General features: G+C 39.6%; 1 protein-coding gene across 3 annotated transcripts; it reads left to right on the top strand.

The window, feature by feature from the left end:
• The first annotated feature begins 303 nt into the window (after positions 1 to 303).
• LOC111267710 (short-chain dehydrogenase/reductase family 16C member 6) lies at positions 304 to 25,568 on the top strand. Of its 3 annotated transcripts, none has more exons than XM_022846135.2 (6): positions 304 to 890; positions 18,006 to 18,137; positions 18,374 to 18,493; positions 20,919 to 21,147; positions 21,417 to 21,591; positions 23,110 to 25,568. In XM_022846135.2, the coding sequence occupies exons 1-6, from the start codon at positions 867 to 869 to the stop codon at positions 23,240 to 23,242; spliced, it is 813 nt and encodes a 270-aa protein (XP_022701870.1). In that variant the 5' UTR covers positions 304 to 866; the 3' UTR covers positions 23,243 to 25,568. The 3 variants fall into 3 exon arrangements, with proteins under 3 accessions (XP_022701870.1, XP_022701869.1, XP_022701868.1); XM_022846134.2 differs by lacking the exons at positions 304 to 890; positions 23,110 to 25,568 and adding exons at positions 12,489 to 13,546; positions 22,085 to 22,549; XM_022846133.2 differs by lacking the exon at positions 304 to 890 and adding an exon at positions 12,499 to 13,546.
• The last annotated feature ends 1,519 nt before the right edge of the window (positions 25,569 to 27,087 follow it).

The raw sequence follows: 27,087 nt of genomic DNA, 5'->3' as shown, positions 1-27,087 counted from the left end.
CACATTGTGAAGATTGCGTGATATGAGAGATATTTCGCTTGTTTTTTTAGTTGGCTAATCAGGGAAAGGCAAGACCGACGCGTGGCATTTTAATCCTATTCAATCGTCTAGTTTATTATCAATCCTTCAAGAAGTCTAAAGTTTATTTGCGCAAAGGAAATCTAGTTTGTCTAATGAGAAAAAATAATGGTGAATTAAATATTTTAAGAGACAGTCTGTATTACTATTTCATAAATACAAATAAATTTAAATTTTTTATTTCACATAATTTTGTGCCTTGTGCCTAACTATCTTGTACACTAGATTCTTCAGACTTGAATTAGGAGTAAAAGCACTCGCTCTAACTAAACTGCCAATAATAAATATCGTCACCCTTTTTGAGGAAAGATGTTAATAATCTGGAGTAATCTCAGCAGTTACTGGAATGCCGCCGGAAGAAATAGCTATGAAACTTATTGATCATACATAATTGTAATAATAAGAATAACATTATATACGGCGTCGCCCTTAAAAAGCTTAGTTTTTGACCAATCTGTGTAACTGAAAATGACCTATCTACAGATTCGCGACACGCAGAACGGAACCGACGTATGACAACAATAATAGCATGTGGCTTACATCCAGACAGACACACGTACTAAGAGATAGCCAACAGCCATTTCCACTCTGTGTTTGCCTTTGCGGCCTGTCTGGTAAACTAAATCGCACGAGTACGATGCGTTGGGTAAATAGCAGCACTGAACAAACAGTTTTCCCGCCATTTGTACCACGCAAATGGCAGATACTATAATGAGCCCTGGTTATACGTGTACTAACACAAGCTCAACCACATCACGATAAAGAGTTTGGTAGGACGATCTCAATCCATGAAATTCGCTTTGACGAGAATGGTAAGTCAAAAATCATTCAGGTTTACTTACCGCATTCACTTCTCTAATGTGCGTAGGTCTACTGTACTAAATAATGCTGTAAACATTCACCCGATCGTCATTGCGCAGTGCATTATACTATCTACAACGAAAATCGTGCAACTGCAATAACAGATACACTGATTATTTCGTTCGCTACACAAATCGTTTGAAGAAAAAAAAAGAAACAGGATTATGCAAAGAACAACATTTATATGGATATTACGATATAGACGATTTGACGTGCCATCTCTAATTCATCCGCGCTGAAAGTCGTATTGGAATTTGACAAACGACCTATAAACATCCCGAACATGTTTACGGAGCTACAATTGTATAAAGTCGATCAGAGTGTTGTATTATGTGTAGTATAAAAGATACGTGAGAAAAATACGTTGCTGCGCCAGATGGCGCTATCATCAATATCGATGTTATATGCTGATAAGTCGCCGTAGTAGTTCGTAAAACCGAAAGCTAGCGCTCTGTTGACGTGCGATTTGGCACGTTGGCCAACCAAGTGTCAAGATAATCGACAGGCATAATTGTGATGGTAGTTTACGTGAGTTTAGGCTCCGCCGAGGGTGCACGCATGGACAGTTATTTGAATACGAAGACTACCTATGGCGTAAAAAAATACCCGCAGACAAGGTTGAAACCTTACGATTAGAATAAACTGCTTAATTAATTAACCGCATCGTAAACAACAAAGACGTGCAATACTATGGAAGAGTGATTTAGAAAAGACAATGTTATTTTAAAATAATCGCACCAGTTTTCTACATCAGGTTACTTGACTGCGCTGGTTTACGCTGATTAAAAAGAAAGCTAAGCTCCCTAATAACTAAGTACTTATCACTTGCCACGAACTACCTAATTTAGATTGCCATTCTATCGCTGTAAATTTAATGCGATAGATTATGTAGACATTATCTTAATGAAAAACAAATACATCTTTCAGGTAAAACGGATAAAAGGAACTCATTGTGCAAACCTCAGAGGGATATGTTTCCAACAATAAAACAAATATATTATCGTACTAATGCCATTCCGATTGTAGCACAGACAAGAAAAGGGTCAACAGTTTCTTCCCGAATACTAACGACATTGTTTACGTCGAATCTGTTCAATGAAAGCTCAAAATAGCTGCACTCAGTACAGGTCCTTGATCATCTTCTTCATATAGATATTTTCGACGTTTGTCTCTGGTCTTATTGTTATTAACTGGATAGCTCAGGCTAAGGTAAATTGTACTTTTGTGCTACGTTTATCTATTAAATGAGGGCCATCGGGGCGGTAAAGATTCGGCAAAAAATCTATCTTAAAAAACGATCCCGTATTAAACAGACTGCCCTGTAATCTTAATGTTCGATCAGTGTTGGCTCCAGAAATAGAGGTTTTCTTCATGCTGTGAAATCTCACTGCTAGTTCGAGTGGACAAATGGAGCAAGTCGCGAAAAAATAAAAAAAAATCGAAAAAACCCCGATCAAAATGAAATATGCAGCTGTTCTGCCAGCTGAAACAATAGTAACGTAACAACTTGGTATATTACTGGGTCGACGCTGGATTTCTGGAACATGCGCGTGGGTTTGGCCTATGTTAAAGTAATGGCTTGGTTGGCTGGGAGGAAACGGGAACACACTTAAAAATGGACAAAAGACTACTTTATAAAATGTGCGTGTTACTGCAATTTAGACTACGATTGCTCCGTGTAGCTTAATACGTGAAGGACTATCTACTTGCTATTTTATATACGAGTCTTTCACGTTTTACCAAAAATCATCTATAGCTCACCACCGCTCGGCTTTGGCTCACGCGGATATATATACTATACGAATATATCGTAATGAACGGACTATTCGTAAACAAATACACGTTTACGCCTGTGTAAGTGCAGAACGTATGGCTTCTGCATATTTAGTATGTTCTTCGCCGCATTCGGGAAGCGGCAGGATTTGCACGTTTCGTTATTTTTCTGAGCCTGGAAAGGTGGCCTGGTATGCCGAATTAGTCCAGACGCTGTGTGTGTCCTTGGCACTTGGTGGGAGTGACCCAAGCAAACTATGCTAGTGTTTGGTAGTATGTGAACACCGTCAAGCTCGACGACAAAAGTGCAGTCCGAGCCACTACCGCTTAGTCCATCAACTCGATTACCTCAATTTCCTGCACGGTACCAATTTCAGGGCGTAGCAGCTAGTGAGCCATCGGTGGGCACCGGTGATCAGTGCTATAAGAATGTATGAAAGTAGATAGCTTTTTAACTGTACGAGGCATCCTCTATCCTCCTATCTCAAAGAACTTACGAGTCGTACTTCCGAGTGCAGCCAAAGTCTTGGTGTTTACTGAACGTTATAGGGGTTATTCAAACATTGAGGGAACTGTTCGGTTCGTACTATTATGTTATTTTTCGGACAGAGGGATCTGGGCTAGCGCACGTCCGTACGACTCATGTTAATTTGAAAACAAAGTACTTCGCTCTCTATTGCTAACTGATCTGCGAACTCGCCGCCAAGGGAATGTAAGCATCATTCCTATTGGGCAGGGAAAACAACCCTAATCGCTACGGTTATTACTACGACAACTGAATTTACATGAGTACAATGGGAGACCTTGCTGAGTCTATGGGTCTACTCTTGCAAGCTTATGCAAACCACCCCCGATGACATCGAAGGCCGAAGATTATGCGACTCATTTGTCAGTTTTCAAAACAATGGAATCGCATCTGATACGCATCGAGAGATTACGAAGTCTAAATTGTGCAATCTGATATTAAACATCCCCGGGCAGTATCGTTTGGTCATGAAAAAAGGACATCCCATCGGAGGAACGTGGTTGAGTCGCAATGGGTATATTATATGGTAAACAAATACACGTGTATGCTTAACTAACCGTAGCAGAAGTGGCTATGAACCACTAGAACCGGCGACAAAGCTAAGCCAGTGTTTTTTCGATATACATATATATATATTATTTGGCGACGCAATCTTAACAAGTAAAACGCCATCGCACGCATCGTTCAACGAATGACGGCAGACCTGTGAAAAATCAGTTTGTTACACATAGCACCAGTGACGGAGGTCGAGCGCCGTTATGGACTTTGCCCTCTAACAGTCAACTATTCTTAGCAAGCAATTAGGTCGTGCTGGATAATTTTCACCCGCCCTGCGACTCGATCTCAAAGGTCGTCGAGTACGACCCTCAATGAGAACAAAGGTTCGCGCGTTACTGCGTGGACATCCAAACTTGGTTGTCGATCGACTCGTGGGTGTTCGCCTATTCATTGCAGCAGAGACGACTTTAATACTGTTATGAAGGGAACGGAAGCAGATATATAAATCTGTAAAGGGCGACTTCTCGTCTGTTTAGAGTGTTTTTTTTTCGGAGGCTAAATTTCGAACACACGACAAACCACAGTGACGTGAAGTTTCGATTATACGAAAATATATCTATTTGTCGGAACGTACTAGCGGGGCTGTAATGTTGTTTTGTTTATACGCGTTATGTAAGTATTCTAACGTGTTTTTTTTTATAGATTGTAGCTATTATTATTGCCTTCCCTCTCCCTGACGAACAGTGAATAGCAGAGACAATCTTAGATGATGTAAAATAAATAATCGTAAATAGTGTGTACAAATATCTCGCGCTTATAGTGTTGCTTTAATTTTCTCCTCATACATCCAAATGGGACGGGACTAAACTAGCCATTCCTGGCAGTGTAAAAGTAAGGCCAAGGAAAGTATACGTAGACACACACGCTCTTTTGACGAAAATAATGCAATCCTTTTTTGAATGAATGGGGCATAAATCGTTGAAACTTTTAAAAAAGTTTCGTCATTATTAATGAATTTCTATTGCACGTAAAAACTTCCTAAATGTTACGGAATTCCGATTTCCAGCTAATTTTGTGTAAGAGAGGAGAACAGCCTCTTTTCCCCGCGCAACTCCAAATCTTGATGAGTTGCTTCCTGTGAATGAAAAACAGATTTAAACAAGCCAGCGTGTTCTTCACCTATACTAAACGGCTCATGTAGGATCCAATCGTATAGGATATGGACATCGAGCCTGCAGATGCGCATAACGCTACTTTCTTGAAAACGTAGACCAAAAGCATGGATGCTCTTGGCTTACTAGGTCACAACCATTATAACGTTCTATAGCTTTATCCTTGCACAAAGTCATACCGCAGACATGCTCCTAGCACCTAACAATAACCTGATGGTCAGCGTGTTGACAAGCCAACGTAAGCACTTCCTCCACTTTACCGGCGATGGAAGAGCGAAACCTGCAGAGACTCATGAGTTAGCCATAGCTGATGCAGAATCAATTGCCCGTATTGCCAACGATGAGGCAGATTCGAACGACAAGCATAACGGAGAGAAGCACAAAAAATAACAGGTCAAAAGAAATATTAGTAGACGAGCTTTACCATGTTACAGTCTAAGATGGAATTTATAAGTCTAGTTTATACGTATATGTGATAACAGGGCGAGGCGATCGAAACTCGAGGCGCTTGAGTCGGTTCGGAACACCAAGCCAGTCTTTTAGCCTTTAAGTTTAATGGCACAATTTTCTCGTCCGCAGATAATTTGCAGAAGGGAAGCTGACATACAAACGAAGCTTTTGTTCTAGTTTTGACGAGGCACTAACCACGCAGTAGAGGGGAATGGTTAAAGGACGGGAGCTAGTTAAGAAACAAATAGCCAGTAGCAATCGTAACGCTAAACTGTATGTTTACTATACGCAAGCGACGTCAGGTTTTTTGTTAGCCCAATAGAAAATACTGCGTATGGTAATCGCCTGCTGATTCAGAAGGACAGATATGAGTTACCTCTTCAATTACGGCTGGGAACATCGAGAATTATAAATGTGATTTTATTTTATTTTTGTTTGGGGAAGTGATGCAAGTGATGTTGGAAAATGTTGAGCTGTGACGCGCTGGGTAATTGAAAACCTGCGGTAAAGGACGAGTCGTTTGAAACAATAGTTAACGGCAGTAGAACACGACATATAAGAACTTGAAATATTTATTTTCTTTAATTAACGTTGAGATTTCTACGGCAATTATGTAAGGTTACATCCGAAGGTCAACAATGCAAGCAAACCTGTAACTACCAGCAGCAGTCAGAATCTGATCAGTTGCTGGGATAAAAGCTATCAATTTTGTGCCTTGCCATTGAATTATACTAAATGCAGATATGTCAAAAAACCTATGGACAAATCCAAAAGACATACCATTGCCATTATTTGTGTATGTATTATATAATGCTATAGTTAATTTAAAATATTTCAAATTTAAAAAATAAGATCTAACGATTGGTTATTTTGTGAACTTCTTAGACCTTTTCGGAACTTTTATCCTGCCATTTGTTTTTTAATTTTCGTATCCTCTACAACGTTTTAACAAATTTACACTTGAAGGCATCCCCGTAGTACTTAATAAATTGAAAGCACATGGCGACATCAAACCAAAAATAGTGTGACAAATTAAAGAAAGATATTTTGACAATGACTAACAAATGATTCAAGCCTTAAATCATGCGATCGCGATTATTAGTAATGCCATTGAATAAACGTGATCACTACGAATGGTTCCTTTGGCGCGTGCAAGAAATATCATTTAATTATCTGTTTCTCTTAACATAAACAATAGCCTATTGCAAACAAGCCGCATATAGAAGTCGCATTTAGTCCAGCAATGATATATACATAAAGGTTCCAAAATGACGATGTTCATCCAATAAACTCACTTGCTTTTTTGCTTTTAGCTAGTTGGTCGCCGCTGTTAATTCCGCCCCGTTCCTTCCTCACGCTCGTCTCTTTTCACTTTATTGGCAGTACATCTCCTAGACTAACTATAATCTTCACTATATTAGTGCGCGTTCTAAATTTAGCAGACACTTACTCGAACGATATACAAATCCACCACAACATGGCTATACGTACATTGTCGGTGTTGTGTGTTTATATGCTGAGTTGATAATTGATACTGGTGACGCGCGGGTGTCCTCGAGCTGGCGGGCCAGCGGTGATTTCTTCCTGTAGCTATGAGATAATAGGTGAAGAGAGCCGTATCACCAGCGAACGCACTGGCATATATGCAGTCTAGCTGTTGTTGACAATACGACTTGCCATAAGCAAATTTCTGATGCGTTCACTGGTATCGCGACAACGCTTAATTCGTAGAGTGGTTTTATTGGTCAAAAAAGAGGTGGTGCCGCTTTTGCGTTTACTGCAGCTGCTGTGTCGACTTCAGCAAATGCCGACTATTCTAGGAGCTATTGGCCGCCAGTGACTATAGCTTGCTCATTTTCAGCAGTTAGTCCAACCTTTTTGATATAATTTACTTGTACGCCTCTTGTGAAGCGATATCGTGCCCCCTTGCAGCGTGGAGACCTTTGTTCACTTATCGATGAGCAGCGCTTGACAATCTGGGAGATGATTACGCGTTTGTAACGGATCGAAGAGTGACCTCCGGTAGTGACTTGTCTGTCCGTCGATAGGCGTAATAAAAAAAGGCGCAGGGGATACATACATATATAACGGTGATATCGTGTGCACAAGTTAGCATTTTGTTTATACAGTCTGATAACATGGAATGAAATAAATATGATACGATATTTGGTTGTTAAGAGCAAGAATAAGACCGCTTGAATTGTGTTTTTTGTTAACGTTAGCAACGAACGACACCAAAAATGTCTTGGTTTTGTTTGAAAGTAAAAACGAAAAAAAGAAGACCTACGTTATATACTATGGTCTTCAGATTGATCTTTGTATTTATTGTATCTTAGAAATCTTCATGGGTCAAACGTTCCACTAAAGGTACAACTGGTTGCCACCCAGCACGAAAGGAACTGTGTCTCAGCCTGGATTTGAACCTACATCGTAACGTATCCCTAAGATTAGCAGACAAATAAATTATCTTGGGGAACTCATGCCTATACCCTAATATATTTAAACAGCGAATTTCAGCTTACTTCAGCTATTGAGAAAACAGACCACTGCGACACCGGAACACGATTTCAATAGACATAACATCAAAATGTTGATTTTAATACACCTTTCGATTGTTTTGTTTTGAGAACGCCAAAATGTTATATCACTGTCACTGCATAGAAGAACTAAGGTCAGTTGTCATTGGCTAACCAAAGAGAGGCGGCAACGTATTTGGTACATTGCCTAGTTTGATCAGAGATGCTCTTGCACACAAAGATCTTCATGAGGTTTCCTTAATAATTAAGCGACCTTCCCGTTTCACCTAATGGTGGCACACAGAATTTTTTCAACTGCGACGAACGAAAAGGCATTTACTGAAGCATGCGCCGCAATGGTTTTTTAGCGCAACATTTATGAACGTTCGAGTCAATGCGGACAATTTAGGTATCCTATCTCGTTTTCTTCCGTTCCTTCAAATGATTCAGAATGTTGTATAGCAATTATGTTCCTTTCTTTTCTGCAGACAGTTTTTTGTAATTATATTACATAACCTCGTATTGGAATTACCAAAAGATTTCATGGACGGGCAGCAAGTTCGGATACCCAAGAAAAGAAATCGCGAAGATAATTTTTTGAGTGGGTCATAATATCGATGTGTCCAACTGGCAACATAACTCAGAAGGACGAGGCGCCTTTGTTATCAGGAAAAACAAAGCGAACAATGCAGCAAGAAAACAGGAATGTTCTGGATTATCTACAATGGATTATAACATAACGGTCAACTGCGTTGGAGATCGGTAGAGCGTAGACTCGTTTGTGCCCATGGGTCATCGGACTGAAATATTCTGTTGTCCTAGCCGAAAGGCCTTAGCTAAACTATGCACAGAAATATGCGCAGCTTTACTCCAAAGTTGGACAATTGAAGATGGGAAAAGATGGGTCGAATCTTTGAGATTTTCGAATCTTTGAGACGCTCAGCATGTCTACAGGCTTTTCGACGAGAAACAGATGCAATAAAAAAACGTAAAAAAAGGGGATCAAACATGCGAGCAAAATAATGGCGTGGGCCGTGGTGTCGATCCGCGTTGCAACATATGTATCCATACGTTTCATCAGTGTGATTGTGGAACAATGACATCGGCTTAGGTAATGAGAGGGAGGAAAAAAGCCGCCCTAGGCACCATACGAGCGTCTGGATGGGAAATATGCGTTTCTGTGCGATAAATCACAAAGTCATATAACAAAGTGTCGGAGTAATGAAGTTACGAAACTGCCATGGCTTCAGCCGACCTGAACCAATCGAAAGGGTGTGTCATTATGCTCAAGGACAAGCTAGGGCACGAATATCCCATAACTCAAGAATGCAGCGCTTCAAGTATCAATCACGAAGACGGTCTTAAAGTACGTTACATAGTTACAGTGTTAGTAAGTGCCTCTTCCACCGCAGTTTAAAAATTCTTCGTTAGCAACACTGTCGGCACATGCGCTAGAATTGAACAACAGATATTTAATTTGTGTGTACATCTATTTTCGGTCGAACCCGGCAATGTGTGAAGTTCCTGGATGGTCCTATTTGATTGAATATATATATATTTACAAACTTTGTAAGTCGTAACTTAAGGCACACAGTTAGACGATTAGGCACTAAATCATCTGGGGCGGCATTCGTTTTGAACCAGTCGTTAATTTGCTGCATGTATACGGATGCTCTTAACTGATCTTTCAAGTCTAACAAGGTCTCTTGAAATAGTGATACTAAATATAAGAAGTGCAACTGTTTAAGAAATCGTAGTGCTAACATCGCATTCACGTTACGCTGTTTCTATAGCTATTCGTATTATTCGCGCGCCTGCAATCTTTATGCTCTTGGTAATTATTATATGAAATAGTTTCTATGAAGGTCACGCGTTATATACAATCTCGAACTCGTAGCTAAATTTTTTGCGGAATAAAAGGGTATATACGTATAGATCGACGCAAAACTTTCTCTTGCTGTGAGTTTCTAAGAAAATAAACGTAGGCTTTGTTAAAAGAGTTAGGACTTATAGGATAAAGTAAGCGGTAACGCCGGGTACACTCAATAGAAAAGTTTCTGGTCTTCATTTGCTTGGCACCCATAATATGACGAAGTCTTGTACTGGGTAATTTGTTGCAGATTTGTCAGTTAATGATCATTACTTTTTTTTCATTACCTTTCTTTAAACCGTATTCGACTTGATTGGATTTTCTCATTTAGAGCGAACTCAGACCGTCTATGATTATCGGCATATAAACGTCTAGTTTAGGTTATTTAGTATTTAGCTTGCGGGAAAAAGCAATAGACATCCGGATTTTGTTTCTTGTAAGCATGCAAAGGTCCGAAATGCTCGCCTTTCCATTCAGAAAGGACAGCTCTTCGTATAAGATAGCTTTAGGCAAGGTAATTTTATTGTTGTTGGTTGTGGATGGTTTTTACCCCTCATTTTGTTGACATTCGTTGCAATAGTTTACATGAAGCAGCAAGCTGCTAACTGTTTGTTTTCAAACACCAGCTTTTTTGGCAAGCTTCCTTGCTACTCACAACATACGTGTTCGAGCTCGTGTTTTTCTAATAACCCTCTCGAGTGCGCCTTCGTCCTTCATTTTTCACACAAAACCATAGCTTAATTAAAAATCCTAAGCTTTTTGCATCATTTTTTGAGATATCTAACTGTTACTATCAGCTAAACCGCTGGTGCTATCCTGCCATGGTAAACAAGTAATAAACGATTAATTCGAAACTAAACATGATGCCCCATATTCTTTTAGGTCCTAACCGTAAGATAACGTCAATACTCAATGATTTTTTAATCTACTTAGTAATATATTTTTTTCTATAGAACTAAAACGATAAATGGCTATATTATTATTATTATTATTATTATTATTATATAAATAAAAGTCTAAGGTTAAAGACGGTATAATACCAAAGTTTGAATCTTTTTTTCGGTGATTAATTGCGCTGAGGTAAGTGCTGATAACAACTGCGATCTGAAAAGCTAGAAGAGCTATAACTATGACTATGTAAAGTAAATGGCTACCGTAGGACATAATCATTGTGTTGTTAGATGTATAAATTCACACCTGCCAGCATTTATTAATACTGTAACTGATATAGGGAATTCTATTAAACTAAGAGACTCTGTAGTAATTTACTACTACCGAACCTCTAGCTTTAAGATAACCTCAATTTACTTGTCAAGGAGGTGTCATGATAAGATCTCAATATAACTGGATCTCGATAATGCGCTTGTGGTACGAGTTTTTTTTTCATCGTACAATTCTCACTTTTACACAGACATTGACGTCTTCGTATTGTTATCCAAACGACAAGTAGCTATCCACTCAGCAGTTAAAAATCTTGACTAAAAAACAGACAAAAACGATCGAAAGACGACCAGTGTTGCCTCGACCAGTGCAATGATTGCCGTTGACATTATTTCCTTGATAACCCCAATCCAAATGCGGGTTTCGCCAGATTCAGATGTGCATCGTTCAGAGAACAGTCGGACACGTATAGCGCAGAATCTGTGTCACGACATCCACTTCGAAACGGATCAGCTTTTTTCAGCGGGGCATTGAATGTCGAGCTTAACGATTTGTCTATCAGACTAATAACGTTCCACTACGACCTAGTATTGCGTCAAACTGCGAGACGCCTGCACGAAACGATGTATGTCTACGCCCGACTTCGGATATAGATTACGTGCCCTAGATTTTGTATTGGACTATTATTAGACGGCATGTTTGTCCATATATATTACGTACACTTGAAATAGCGTCCGATTACTCTGGACTTAACTTACAGATTAGGAAATTTTAGCTTCAACTGAGCATAGTCCGAGTCATCGTTCAGACTCTAAACTCAATAGTGTGTAATAGATGCCACTATGGTGGCAGTATTATTCCCTGTATTGTTAGACTTAAGTTGTTCTACCGCAGAGACACACTCAGTGTACGTGATGTCAGAGTGTATAGATAGGTAGATAATACTCAGTTTTTGTTAGTATGGCAAGAATAAGAATTCATTATTATTTGCTACAAACATACCCGAACCAGTTCGTATAAACATTTTCGATTCTTTCTTTAAATATTCTTAATGTGTATTAGATTTATTATATGCTTTACAATTGTTTTTCGTCAGATATATCTGATTAAATTGACAGTGTATCCCTAGAAATGCTACTGTACCTATTAATACCAAGCGTTCAACATTTCTAGTTTTTTTTTTGTTATTCAATGTTATCTTCATAACCTTATCATTATTTACTTGTTGCCTATAGCAGCAAGCCCCTTACTACTACTACTACTACTTCTTTTTACAGGTACATCGTTATTTACCGAACACTGTACAGTGTTAATAAATTACGATAAACTGTATATGACTGTATTTCACAACACTGCTTTTGAAGAGTCTAAACTTCCTGCCAAACTTACAGTTAACTTGAGTGATATCCTTATCGTCATGTTAATTTCTTCCAGTCTTTTGACTCATATAGGTAGACATCTCGAACACGTCGTAACATATGTTGCTTGCCAATGTGTGATGATAGTTAAACTGCGCTCTCCATCTGAGAAAGCGTATTATTGTCAATGCGAGAGGCATTGTGTCCGTATCGGGGCGAGAGGTACGTACCCATTGACGTTCTGTTAAACCCGTACCAACATCGATTCTGCGACGTGTTATCCCTCACTAACGGCAGTGAACATTGCGACGCCAGCTCCTTTTCCGTCACACCCCTGTCACGCATTTGTTTTAAGTTACCTGGCGCAATTCTCGGACAGTTACCCCGAACCATAATCGAATCAATACCGTGACAATTACCTCGAATGAACGATTGAGAGACAAGGAGCGCCGTAGTGCCACGATGCCGGTAGCAGTATACCGAGCTACACATGAACCCTATAGTAACAAAACATATTGGATTATCTCCTCACTGTAATGAACGCATTGACTAGGGTGAACAAGTCAGTTGTGCGTCTATTGATAAGATAACGATAAATCCTTAATAACGACATCTCAATAACAAGTAAGCTAATCGAAGCAGATAAGGTTTTTTGCGACGACTTGTTCACAGTAACCGAAGCTGTCATAATGAAAAAAATGTAAAAAACACCGAAATCTCCTTCCTGTCAAGCTCGTTCATTGATTCACCAAAGAGGTGAGACGTGTGCACGTACGTGCGTGATATTTTTTTCTCACAGACCAGCCCGCTGTGTTTAAATAGAGCAGGCAGCGCCCTTTCCACTTGTATTTATTTTGAACTGCCATTGCATTGTTTTGATCAAACCCCAGTATTCGCAGTAGGGGGTGTACCGGGCCAAATTTAACTTAACTAGAGAGCCTTTACAGCGAAAAAGCGATTAGACGCCAAAAGCTGGTTCTCAAGCTTAAGCTAAACAACGCTGGTTGGTAGAGTGTTCAGGATCTTGAATCTGCACAACTAAGATGGGCTACTTTCTAGTGCTGTTTAACTGGATCATCTTCATAATTGAGGTGTCCCGTACAATTTCGAGTGTCGTCCGTGAACTTTCGAGCTATATGATATCATTTGTGCGACCCCCATTGCCGAAAGATATGAAAGATAAAGTTGTCGTTGTTACTGGTGCGGCGACAAGGCTTGGCAGTGAAATTTCTCACCGATTCGCGCGACTCGGCGCTCAAGTTATCATGCTGGACGTCGATGAGGTTGGTGGAGAACGACTGTCGTACATATATGGAAGCGTTAGAAAAGTTGGTATAGCACGCTGAAGCGTTTCGACTCTTGAGTAGTTAAATGTCAAATGTGGGTAATTCACATATAGTCATTAGGCGACGCTCGTTTCGTGAGCACGTTCCCCTGCCTTTCGTACATTGTGGACTACAAATATAGCTTTCGAATAGATATTTGGTAACGTATATTTCGTGTGAGACATATGGTCGCTTGTAGTCGTATGGAAAATGTTGGATCACTTAGATAACAATCGTTTGTCGCAGGCGGTGTTCTACTTGAAGATGCATATAACTACAAGTACAATAACATGGTAACAAATGAAAAAGAGTATGGGAAAAAGACAAAAGGATATCCCAATGGGCTTTTACCTGCGGTTGAATTTTCAATGCCAAAAAATTGTTTAAATTAAAAATAATTTCAAAAAAATCTCCGATCTTAAAAGGTATTACAGGGTTCCTGGTGTATGTCGACCTGCAAGAGCTGAATTATTATTTTTTAGCTAAATTGAACATTCTAAGGGTGTTTACACTAAAAAAGCAATATTTTTATCGGAAAATATTTTGAGGCATTTTTTCGCCTCTTCGTCCATTTCTTTTTGTGCTAAATGTATGTCTATATTTCTTAATATCTCCAATTTAGAGATATATAATAACGAGTGCAGAGTTCTCGACGATATTTAGAAACACAGTTAATAATTTCAATTGCTTCAGCTCAATCAGGATAGGGCTGTTCCTGATTTCAACATAGGTTGTAATCGGCAAATCACTGTACGAGATCCAAATGCACTTTGAGCTTTATTACGTTGCCCCTGTGAACGCGCTTACGTACTAATCTTAGGGACCAGTAGTGATCTAGTTTTTTACCTGAGTGTTTAATTTTGTACCGAGGGCCGGCCATGTGATGCAGTGCCTAACGGCAGTGTTAGACCTAAATATCGAAATATATAGGCATTGCTGATTGAAAAAAAAAAGAATATTTATCTATTTAATTCGAAAGAAGTCATATAAATTGCTAATGCAGTTTGTAATGATGCTTCCTCGATAAAGGCTTCTCCCCGATGCCAGGGGATATGGAAACATATTATACTTAGTAAAAAATTATGGGTCTAAAATATCGCTCGGAACATCAGCTTAGCTTCACGATGCACCACTAATTGCTGGCTATCAAAGCTTTAATGAATGATAGAAGACAAAAACGATTTAAAAGAGAACCGCTTGATGCTGATATTTATGAGACCTCTTCAATAAACATTCAGAGAAAATAAAGCACGAGGTAGCCAATATAGACCTATATTACCGTTACACTATATCCTCCCAGTGATTAGTTACCATCCGTTTTTGCCAAGATGTCGTAATGGCTCCTTACAATTTATAAACTAATACATAAACAGTCGACGTACACCTGAATCGTTGTTACTGTCACGTGCCGCAGTGACAGTTGGCCAACCCACCATTTTTGCAGATGGACAAATCAACAACGATGTCTTGCCTTGTCTATATTCTATTCAAGGTGATTAAAAGGTGCATTCTATAAGCGCGACTTGATTACGCAACCTGCTTTTAGTACGATATCCCCGAGGCAAGCAACGACCGCTTGAGTGTTCCTGAACGTTTTCGTAACGTCCTGTAATAAATGTGGACCATTGGGTGGCGCCTAGCAATACGTGTTACATATTTGTTTACCTGTTGCCGTATTTTTATGCCTGGGTTTGCACTTAGTGTTTAATGGAACATTCAAAATTACCTAGCATCTGTTATTGGTTCTATTCGTTTCGTTATCGTTGTTTCTTTAAATGTGTCTACATTAAGCACATTATATATATATTTTTTTCACTTAATTATGTTTACTCTCCAAGAAGACCTTATGGGATGGCGATTTAATGGGGGCCAGTCTGTCACTTTGGCGTGCTGTACCATATCCCTAGTGCAGTACACAAGTGAGAATAAGGCAAAAATAAAAACGGAGAAAAGTAAGTTTTAGGGCAGTGAAGATGCTGCACAAGTCGAAATCCTGTTTTTACATGTATCCTGTTATATATATATATATATATATGTCAAATAGTATATCTCACTGCCAGCGCTCGAGCCAGCTTTCCGTAGGGTTTTCCCAAAGGTTATATATATATGCATGGGTAGCAAGGAAGATATAACGTTCTGTTGCGTTCCCTTAGTTTAGTGCCTTGGGGGTTGTCGCCATAGATTTTGAAGAGTAAAAATTTTTTAGCGTGCCGCTTTTACTACCTCTAGTGCTGAAGAAAAAGAACAAAGGCCTGTTGAGGGCTGCGTCCAAAAGCGATAAGGTGTTCAAAATGAATCCAGGAAGTGCACCGCATTTATTGCACACAGCGAGGAAGCTGCTGTCGTTCGTTACTGATAACAGACGAGAAATCATGGTGAAAAGCTTCTGGCCGATACCACAGATCACTGCGGAGTGAACATGGGCTCAAATGAGTGTTGAAACACTGTCTAAGCGAGCCAACCTAGAGCATTTCCTAACCGTGAAGATGATGACGCAACGTCTCGTACTCTAATTGCACAATTAAATGCTTATTAATTTTACAGGGGCGGACACAGTTAATGTTGTTCTTCGTATCGAGACGCCTATAAGCTCCCGGCAACAATAAGGAAAAGGCGAACTAGTTGAGTTCTTAGGCACCAGTAAATATTTTTCTTTGGGTTAATTGAGCAAATCGTTGAATTTTCATTAAAATACTGAGTTATCTGGAAGGTTAAGGATCACGAGCGGTGTAGACTAAATCGACAAAGTGGTCAGAAAAAATACATTTATTTTAACTGGTTTTACCAAATCTATTCGTGCTTAACCTTCCGATACGGAGCACACATGTCCCATGCTGATGCAGGTAACGAAACTATATGAGTTCTGTATTCGGATGTACGGTAGAAACCAATGGCCGCTACACGTTTATAGCAGCAACTTTGTTTGCATTCAACATCCGTAGAATCGTTTTCATGGTCAATCCGAATTGATTACCTAAGACGAGGGTTGATGAGAAATTTTGCCAGCTGAATTTAGTGCGTATAGATATTTTCGTTAGTTTACTTTGGTGAAATCAAGCTATTTATATGGCATATACCGTTTGCTCGCTCAATCGGAATTATTATTTACAGCTATCCAATAAGACGTTCCACTGTAGACTTATAATGTCTGGTGTGAAAATAAAAATCGATACTATCAAAAATCATCAGCTTCCGATTAGAACTTCGGCGCTTACCATTCAGAGACGAAGTGTTATTTTTGACTGATGGAGGCTTCGAGAGCTGGCCTTATATGTATCACAAAGTCCAAGATCCTATTGTGATTTAGCATCCCGTGAATATTTCGTCCCGAGTCACAACCTTGAGTAAGTTTTGGTAAGGTAATTGGAAATCTCTTAAATTTGATGAGAAACAATATTTCGAAAGCGTTCCAGTCTGGCATGCAGGTTTTCAAACAAATGTGCTTTAGTCTTTGTAAGAATATCTTTGAGAATAATAACTATAATCAATGGTCGTACATATCCCTTTGATTTTTGTCATTTTAGACAGGCAAATTATCATATCTACCACTGCGCACACTAACTCATGATTGACGTCGATAGGATGCCAATTATTATTTTTTACTATTTCTAAAAGTTACATAATTTAACTTGCGCCAAATTCAACACTCCGAACAGTCTCTCGGCTTTCTCCTTCAGAATTAAAAGTGTTCAGTGGTTAAAAAAAAAGTTGACCCTGTCCTACTTATATACTATAGCTCCATTTTGTCCGTTTGTTACGTAATTATCCTTAGACGTTAGAAGGCGACAAAAATGCGCGGGGTAATTGATTTCTACATTCACGCTAGAAGACAAAGCTCTGATTAAAGCAGGTAGGTCTGGGTCACGAAAAGTCTGAACGCTTAACTACGTATGTAGAACTGTCACGTGGTCGAGCTGAATATTGTAAAGTACAAACGATTTTATGGGATTTTTCGGCAGTCAGAAGCCAACAGGCTGACTGTTAGTACCTCGATGGCTGTCAATATTTGTGGCTGCTTGTGAGAGTCCCTGGGAGATCGAAGCGCTTTTATAGTATATTAGACATAACGTATACACATGTGGATAGGCTACCGTACCAGTAGGCAATATGGCAGAACCCATGTCAAGAGAAGCGACAAGCAAAGATGGGCATACGATTAAAGTAGGCCGTTAGGAAAATATCAACTGGAAACCTATATTTATTCTTTTTCTTGTTTTATATATATATATATATATATATATATATATAAATAAATGTATGCAATATACATTATTAACAATTGATTTACGCCCATGGCTCCTGTGGCACAGAAATGTGACGTTTTTGTGTGTTTTATTTATTTTCTTGTTGTGTATTCTTGTAAAAGGCATGTCAGGTTACTAATTTAACTTACTCATGCCTGTTTTGTCTTTGATAGGAAGCGAACCTGCAAGCCGCCAATGAGCTTCGTCGAATGGGAAACAAAAAGGTGTTTTCATTTCCCTGTGACGTCACCGTCGACGCGCAGGTTAGCGCGGTAGCAGCCAAGATACTGAAGTTCTTTGGCAGAGTACGTCTTCTAATGATTTTAGGACTCGTATTAGCACATAACTGAAGGCTGGCCAGTATGTGTATAGCTAATCAGTTCGTTTTATGAGAAGTGGGGGGATTTATTTACAGGGCAACAATTTTCAGTTGTCAATAAGAGCGAAGCTTAGGCCTCCAAATGCAAGCGCTTATATGCGTTGACGCAGTGTGAACAGGTATGCGTTGGTATATTGTCTAACACACATATGTTTAATGCAGGTGGACATCCTGGTACACAACGCGACCTGGTGGGAACCCACGGCTGTTTCTCCACTGATCCAATCACCATCAGAGGCTATTCATCGGACGATAAACGTCAACCTTCTTTCTCACTTTTGGGTAAGCTCAGCCAATCGCTACTAAACCTCTACAATCGTTAAAGTTCCAAGGGCACTGCTGCAAGAACAACGGTTGGGGTCTTCCCGTTATTTACAAACGCGACAACTGGCGAAGTTCTGGTTGCGTGCCCAGGAGAACGAAGACCTCTTCACGAAACGCTTCGCTCGATATTAGACAAGAGCATTTATTACACAATGGATTTCGGGGTTAACTCCTGTTCGAGCCTTGTTTTCATGTGTAGACCACTAACAACAATATATAGATCAGTATAGATATATATAGGTGCAAGTTCCTAGATAGTGTGAAAGTGAATGCAAAACTCAATTGTAGAAAGATTTTTAATTAATTTCGGGTTTGGCATTGAAGATACCCTGACCGAACTTTTGTCATCGTATAATCGACTGTCGGCTACTAAAGTGGTTCTTCATATTTGTCTAACAAACGCTGTTTAGTGCTTGAACGGTCTTTTATAATAAGTAAAAACTATTAGTAATCACTACGACATTTTAGCTTTTACCCAGCGAATACAAAAAATCAACAGTTTGTATTAAAAATCCTGTAATTACGCGCCTGTGAAGAAAGCAACATTCCCGAATTTATTTAAAAACACTTTATATCAACCGGCACGAAAAATATGGATTGGTTTGTATTGAGTACGATTCCGAATGGCATCGCTGCACACATCAAAACAAATGCTGGGCATTATAGTACTTTATTATAGGAACAAGTTAAAGAAAACAAAGAAAGCATTTCCCGCTTTCCGCGTATTTTTTCTTGGTAAGATGGATGTGTGTGTTTTTGCAGTATTATTGCGACGTAGTCTACTTTAAGTTACGATTTTAGCTGGCTAATCGAGCTAGTAGCGATACTGTATAGTTTTACGCGGTGCCAGTGTCGACATAGCTGTATATAGTCCAGAAGAATCGTGGTAGATGTGGCCAAGTTCGCCGCTGTGCCTCAAAACTGTTGGCCTGCAGCCTTCGTGCCCTTCTCAAGACAGCGAAATTCGAAACTATCAAAGAACTCTGTAACTCCTTACGTATCTAGCCATGGCTGCTGGAGGCGTTTGGTCGTAGACGAACATAAGTACCGGTGCATTATTCTCGAATTTTCCAAGCTTAGCTAACGACCGTTGGAATATAAATTTTTATTCGTCCACGTTTAACGTAACAAAACGCACTACTTCAAACGACTTCAAATGGAAATACTTTCGATGACATTTGCCCTGCTTGACAGATTCGAAACTGAACATGTGCACTCTGCCCCACTACGTAACCTATACGGATATGCTCCTTACTGTCGGGATGCCAACGCGTTTGAAATTGTTTCCTGCCATAAAACGCCCACGCAAGTGGCTTGCATGGAGACGGCCCGTAGCTAAACGTCCAGAAGCCACAAAAACACACATCTGTGTTTTGTTGCGTAGTTTCTTAAATGCGGACAAAAGAAAATTCAGTTCATCTTGCAACGGTCGCTTAAAAAAACTTAAAAAACTCAAGAGCACTGGTGATTTGCAACACTTATGATGCACTGATAATGAGAGCACTTATGATGGTGTTTGTAAAAAAAAAAAAGTCTAGTTTTTCCTTCTACATTTTCTGTCAAGTAGCTTTTAATATCCCATGGTAACCATATTAAATCCTGCTGATAATGATGTTCACCTGCAGTACTTTCTATATGTACAATGCTTATTTTGCATTCACGCTACCTCTCCTGTAGCCGAAACCTTGCGCGCAGTTTGTGCAGCTGCAGATCGATTCGTTGCACAGAGTCATCTTTGAAAAATCACAAACGACTACAAATTTGACGAGAGCAGATAGATGCCGAAGATTGATTGATCCTTGAGACTGTCAGGGTCAATGTTTCAATATACGAACGTATCGAGAAACAGCTCCATTCATTGACAGGTTAGCGATAAAAGCGCATCGTGGCAATGTTAGGAGATTACTACTACTATTTGCTGATTAGAGATATCGAAGGCCCTTGATTATCTATCTGCTTTATATATCGAAGTGAAGGTTTAAAATTCGTGACTACCGGAAGCGCTGTGTTATTTGTAGAATTGTTTAACTACACTATTTACGTAGCAACACAGCATACATGTTAAGGTAAGGTAACCTGTATTGAAAGATACTACAAATGTCAAACGTTAATAGCATACACTGGGACCATCGCGGTTCTCGGCTCAAGGCACGCGCTTCGTCTGGCCATGCGGCAATCCACGAGAAACATGTTCGATTAGCTACATCCTTCACATCAACGAAGCGTGGGTCATCTTGCAAATTGAAATTGAAAAATTGGCGACCCATTAATGATTTCGAGAGAAAGATACTATTCTATTCGGGCTAATCTTCGATGTAACAGAAGTTAACGGGGAAAAAACGCTTGCAACTGTTGAAAAATTGCCGAATGGTCCAAATTTCAGATGACGCGTGCCTTTCTACCTTCAATGATCGAACGTCGTTCCGGTCACGTCGTGGCTATTTCCTCGCCGTCCGGGCTTATTGGCAATTCTGCAAGGTTTTCGTCGTTTTGCGCCTCGCAACATGCCATAGTTGGCGCTATGTCAGCGTTAGCTGCTGAACTCGAGGCATACCCCAGCATTAAGCTCTGTATTGCATGTTGTCCTGTAACTGTAGTAACGGCCACGACAGGTAAGGACGGCGCACGCCTTCTTCTATTTAGCTAAGAAACGAAGCTTTGAGATTTTCCCATATGATCGGTTCCAGTTTATTTGAGATTCGTGTATGAATGAGTGAATAAAAAACAGGCATCACCAGCGCGAACAAATACATGACACTAATTGAAAACGGATTGGAACAAAACTGGAATTAAAATCACTGCTAATTACAACAATTACAAAGCACTGTTTAATGAAACCACATTACTAACAGAGACGGATCGCCATAATTGTTTCGATTAGATACTAGTACCGTGACGACACATCGATTGCGTCTGCCTTCAGCTATTCGTCGTCTATTAGGGCTTGAATTGCCCACGTTACGTGAGCAAGCTGCCGTTCTTGTCGACGGTATTCGAAGCGACAAAGAGTACGTCGTCGTACCTAAGGGATTCGTTCTACTACAGTTTCTCGAACAGTGAGTATTGCTTACGTGATACGTATGAAATAGTGATAATGATAAAAAAAAATATCAATGATCCTGAAAAGGTATTCGAAATAAGGATGGGTTATCCCCTATTTCGCGGGTCAAATTGGGGACGGAAAACGGCGCTGTGTGCCTAACCTCGGTTGCCACTGTTGGATTATAGGATCAGAATAGTTGCTTTAACTGATCCCTTATGAGGGAAGTGCATTTTGATTAAACTTGAATTATGGCTATGTGCCAATATTTAGGCCTGACCGAAATGACTTCTTATTCATGAGACTTTTAGGAACCTGTTTTTCGAACCTGTTCTTGTCATTACGTTAGTCGACGGCGTTGAGTATCTATCTAGCGGTGTATATTGCTAACAGATTTCGCAGGGATGGGAAATCTAAACTTGTTACATGCGCCTTTCGACTGCGTTGCAAGCCTATCAGTACGCCTGAAAATAATAATAATAGAAAGCTGTTAATGCCTTGTCTTGAAGGAGTCTCATAGATGTACGCATTCCCATCACCCTTGGATGCAGGTCACAAGTGACTGACAAGTTGTTTTCCCGGGTAAGGATTACCCTTACGAAGTAGCAGCTGGCGTGAAAATACAATGCTGTCCTTTTTTAGACACGACAGACGCACTCGTATTGGATAGGACAAAATTTCAGATTAGCGCCCGCCTGCCCCTCGCATCTATGTACCCGTTCTTCAAAAGTATGGTAATCGACCTAACCTGTTGAATTGTCTCAGATAGGAAATCTCGCTAAACAGCGAACGGATGGTAAAGAAGCCGTAGAAAATGATCGCTATATTGTATAGCCTGTGTATGAAAAAAAAAAGAGTTATTTGTGGTATATTATAACATACCTCGCACTGGTTTATAAATGTAAATATGTATAAAAAATGTAAATAAGATAAATAAAAAAAAGAGAGAGAAAGGATCTGGCACGGTCGTTTCACATCCTGTGTCATCTACAGAAAAACAAAGTAACAACGCGTAAGCTAACGTACATTCACCTTTGACGGTACACAAACAGGAAAATCTTGCTACCTTACCATTTTCATGTGTCGGGCTTAACGTTTTATCCAGTCTCAGTGCAGTAGCGATCCGGTCGAGATGCGTTTGACCAGATGGGCTCTTGTAGTTTTTCTGAACTGTTGGCCATCTAATGTCATTTTGTTGAGACGAGATATCAAAGAATGGGTGCCACCTAGGTTTGCTTTGTTTTCGGGGGCATCGACCGATATTAGCTGCTCACCTCAGGCAGAGTTTGTGGAGCATATAGAGCGGAAGGTAGGAAACGTCAACTGTACGGCAGACCTGATGATTTTGTGTTAAGATAATGAAATTTTGTCGAAAGCGATTGGGTGGGAGTTCCAATTGATTCCAGTTGCCCATGGTCAGGATACCACTACTTAGTTATGTTTGTGCCGCTGTTCTCATCTTTGTTTTTTTCCAGTTGGTCTCCATTTACCTGAACCAAAACAAAGATCTAACTTAATCTCTTACCCTTTTTAGGCTTCTTTCGCAAAAGTTGTCGAAGTTCGCGCGAGAAATGCTTCTCCTTGAGAAGGTGTCATCCCCGCTGGCCGTGACATCAGCGGTCGCAGCATCTTCAAGTCGAGTTACCAATGGAAACTCCTGTCATTGACAAATCAAAACCCGTTTAAGTAGAGTGTATTCCAGGTTCTTCGATCGCCCGAGGTACGGGCTAAGAGTCCTCATAGTTAAAAGACTCCAATGCTGGAAGCAGTTGACTTGTGCCTAATATCAACTATAAACAGACTATCGCAGAAGTATCATCGAGACGTTAACGACAGACCATTAGAGAGATGATAATCGATGTTGGAATCAGCTCAAGCGTCGCCTACTGTTTTTGCTCATTATTTCATATTCCCAATGACAGTTCTTCTATTCGAGCGTATTTATCATCATCAGTGATTTGACGACAATAGATGAAACGGATTGGAAAAATAGTGTGTTTGCACAATACCATAAATCTGATCGTGACAAATCTGCCATCGGAGAGAGGGCGGACTATGGTAAAGCATACTTTTGTCAGATCGTTGTTTGCTTTATTAAGCCGCCCAAAATCTTCTAGCAACGCCTGGACCGGAGTTAGAAGCGATGCTCTTAGCCAAACCGAGATCGGCCACTAATTCGTAATATAACACGTAAGATACATTTGATAGTGGCAGTGTGTAAACAAAAGCAATAAACAATCTATTCCATATGTAAAAGAGATTTATTGTACAATTAAACCAATTCATGCGCCACAATTGACCGAGCGTCTTCTGGTTGGTACGTTGCCTGGCAGAAAGGTATTTTCTTTTTTCGAAATTGATTGATGCCTTGCAGTGATTTGTCATTCTTCTCCTAGTGGTTTCTGTAGAGTACTTTTTGGGCAGTAATCGCCCTATTGCATCCTGATCTTCATTAATAGATTTACATTAATCCTGCTACAGCTGAGTCCTTATCTCCTGTAAAAATAATCTATTTTTAAGGTGGGGTGGTAGTAAATTGTGGAAAAACGTAAACTAGAAGTTTTAGCTGATTTACGGACGTTTAGCGTTTTACGTTTAGACTGCTCTCTTCATCACACGACTGCGTTCGTACTTTAAACTCTGCTGCAATTACTTTTTAAAGTCATATCCTGCGCGAATGCACGATATTCCGTAAAAGAACAATGGAATGGACTGTATTCTTCTATGAGATTAAAAATGTAGCAGAAGTGATGGAAACGACTAAGACAAATTGATTTACCGGTTACGTAGAGCGGACACCATATCGTATCATTCTACAGGCAGCGTTAGTCGATGCGTAACACCGACGCTTTTGTCCCAAGGAAGCTATTATATTTTGGCTTGACCTGCTTTGCGAATTCACTAGTTGGTTACGATAAGGCCAAGTTGGTGGCCGGCTTGCTGGTAGGTAGGGCCTTGTTCGCACCATATTCATGTAGTAGATTTGTTTTGTCGAATCGCTACGTGTTCGTCGCCCTGGCGTTAACTGGCACATGACCAAGTCGTTTATCGTTGATGTCTTGTTCCTGCCATAACTTGGAAGTTTTTTTTTTAACTGTAGAGATACGTCACTTTTACGAAGCTAATTTCATATATGATACATATTATATATGCATTAAATTGACCAAAATCTAAACGTTTACCATTTTGCATCGCTTCCGCCCTCAAATGCTTATTTGTGGCACCCGATGAAGTCGAATGTAAACGTTCTATAAATACACGTACATATAAGTATGTTGTTCGTGTTTAATCTAGACATAACCTTGAATTTATATCGTTTATGAGAAAAGGTGGTCGACAAACCTTACTATAGACGTTTTAGATTATCAACCGTGAACAGAGTTCCTTCCCGCCAGCTAGACGACTTCCTTGCTAGATTCTAAATGTTTTTCCATCTTAGTCGTCTTAATCTGCCTACATTCTGTACAGAGTATATTATTTCTATTATAGACGATAATGCAGGTGATGCTGGCGGCGAACTCGACCGTATTTAGGAGGGACGTTAAGATGAGAGAAGATCGAGAAGTAAGGAAAAGACGAAAACAATCAAATGAACGAAGACGAGATTAATAAAATAGAGGATAAAATAAAGATAAAATCTTCTAACGAACTCACGTGAATAGAAAAAAAATACACAACACACACGGGGTTAAAAATAGGTTATCAAGGCCGTTTTCGAGCTGCTGACGACATCGTGCTTGTATTACATGTTAGTTCTTCTTATTGTATAATTAAATAATAATAATATTATTAACATTATTTCAAATAGCATACAAAGTTGCGCTATAAAAGTTGCTAGAAGAGATGATCAAGTTACGGACTAACAGTTGCTATAAAGAACTGTGAAGCTACTTTCTTTCTTTCTTCAACAACACTATAGCTTTTAAATTACCTTGAAGTTACATGTCATAAAATAGAATAAATACCGGCTTATTCTCAGATGGTAACAAACTAGTTTTATCTAGTTTTACTTAATTGCGTACTGGGAGGAGTTTACTATGGTATCTCGAACCGCATTACTCTCACAGATGGCATCGTCATCGCTTTGATAACACGTTCAGGTCTGTCGAATGAGTCCGATAAATTCAATTCCAGTTTGCCTATATTTGGTATTACGTATAGCGTACTCTGGTGATACTACAGTGAAAACAAATAAGGGGTACACAAATAATAAGGAATCAATTTCAGTGTTTTGGTACTTATATTGTCATTGTGTGGCAAATTTGGTTTGTGCTGGCAGGAGTCAGCTTCCTAGAGCAATGCTTCGCGGTGGCACAAGACATAAAATTCGAGATACTTAGCACATAAGTATCGTGAAGTTCGTCATCATAATGATCAGCTTTGTAGAGGAAATATGCAACGGCTGATGGATGGCACACTGTCTAACGAAACAGTTGTCATCGGTGTTTGGAACGATCATATAAAGTCGTTTATGGAAGCGAAACAGCAAAGTATCTCAAAGCATGTTTGAAAAGGCATTTTCTTGATGTTATCCTGCTTAGAACGAAGCGTACGCGATCAGCCCAGGACGTAAGGTGATCAAGATGGACTAAAGCTGAAGACTCTAGGCATATAGGGTTCCCATAGAATCTGTGTATCTCATGCCATAATAGTCAGAGATTTATTTTATCAACATGAAGGGAAGAGGCGGATTTTAGCTTATAATTAATATAGTCTGTTTGTTTATGACTCATACATCGATATTTTAGGCTTGTCGTTCACTTCGTCAGCATGCCACGTCAAAGGTAAGCCAGCTGCAACATTACATGCGTTTGCCTTATGGAGCAGTTAGCCAAGATAAGCCAAAATTAAACAAACACTATTTGTTTTCTAATCATTCTTCCATTCGAACTGTTACTTAGCATAATTTCGAAATATGCCGAAATATCATGTCTAACAGCAGTCGTCTTGTTGACAAATGTGCTTATTGCCGGAAACACGTACCTGTACTGAGTGTTTATTGTCAAAACAGGAGAAAAATATATATGAAGCACAACAAAAGTTTCTACACATTGACAGAGATGACCGATTAGTAATCATCAGTTCATTTGTTACGGAAATTCGATTCTATCGCTGAAATCCGACTCTGTGCTGATTATTGAAGATTGAATCGTACCTGTTTTGCTGCTATACGCAGTCTGGCGTAGCTGGACAAGATACAGAGTTTGTTTTGATAGGTTAAAGCGACCCATCAAGGCTAGTTTATAAAGCGTTTCCGCTGATATCTGTTTATTGCCAAAATTGCCCAAATCGTTCCGATAACAATAGTGGATTCAATTAAACCCAACGAACATAACAAAACGTATAGTTAATATCGTATCTCATGCCATAATAGTCAGAGATTTATTTTATCAACATGAAGGGAAGAGGCGGATTTTAGCTTATAATTAATATAGTCTGTTTGTTTATGACTCATACATCGATATTTTAGGCTTGTCGTTCACTTCGTCAGCATGCCACGTCAAAGGTAAGC

Source organism: Varroa jacobsoni, unplaced genomic scaffold, assembly GCF_002532875.2.
Source record: "Varroa jacobsoni isolate VJ856 unplaced genomic scaffold, vjacob_1.0 scaffold_1214, whole genome shotgun sequence".
Classification (NCBI taxonomy): Eukaryota; Metazoa; Arthropoda; class Arachnida; order Mesostigmata; family Varroidae; genus Varroa; species Varroa jacobsoni.
The sequence above is the reverse complement of the archived record's forward strand: the minus strand, read 5'-3'. Positions and strand labels throughout refer to the sequence as shown.

Coding starts and splice junctions, on each gene's coding strand:
- LOC111267710 (XM_022846133.2), top strand. CDS start 13,307: ATGGGCTACTTTCTAGTGCTGTTTAACTGGATCATCTTCATAATTGAG. Junction 13,547..18,005: donor TCATGCTGGACGTCGATGAG/GTTGGTGGAGAA, acceptor TGTCTTTGATAG/GAAGCGAACCTGCAAGCCGC. Junction 18,138..18,373: donor TACTGAAGTTCTTTGGCAGA/GTACGTCTTCTA, acceptor TGTTTAATGCAG/GTGGACATCCTGGTACACAA.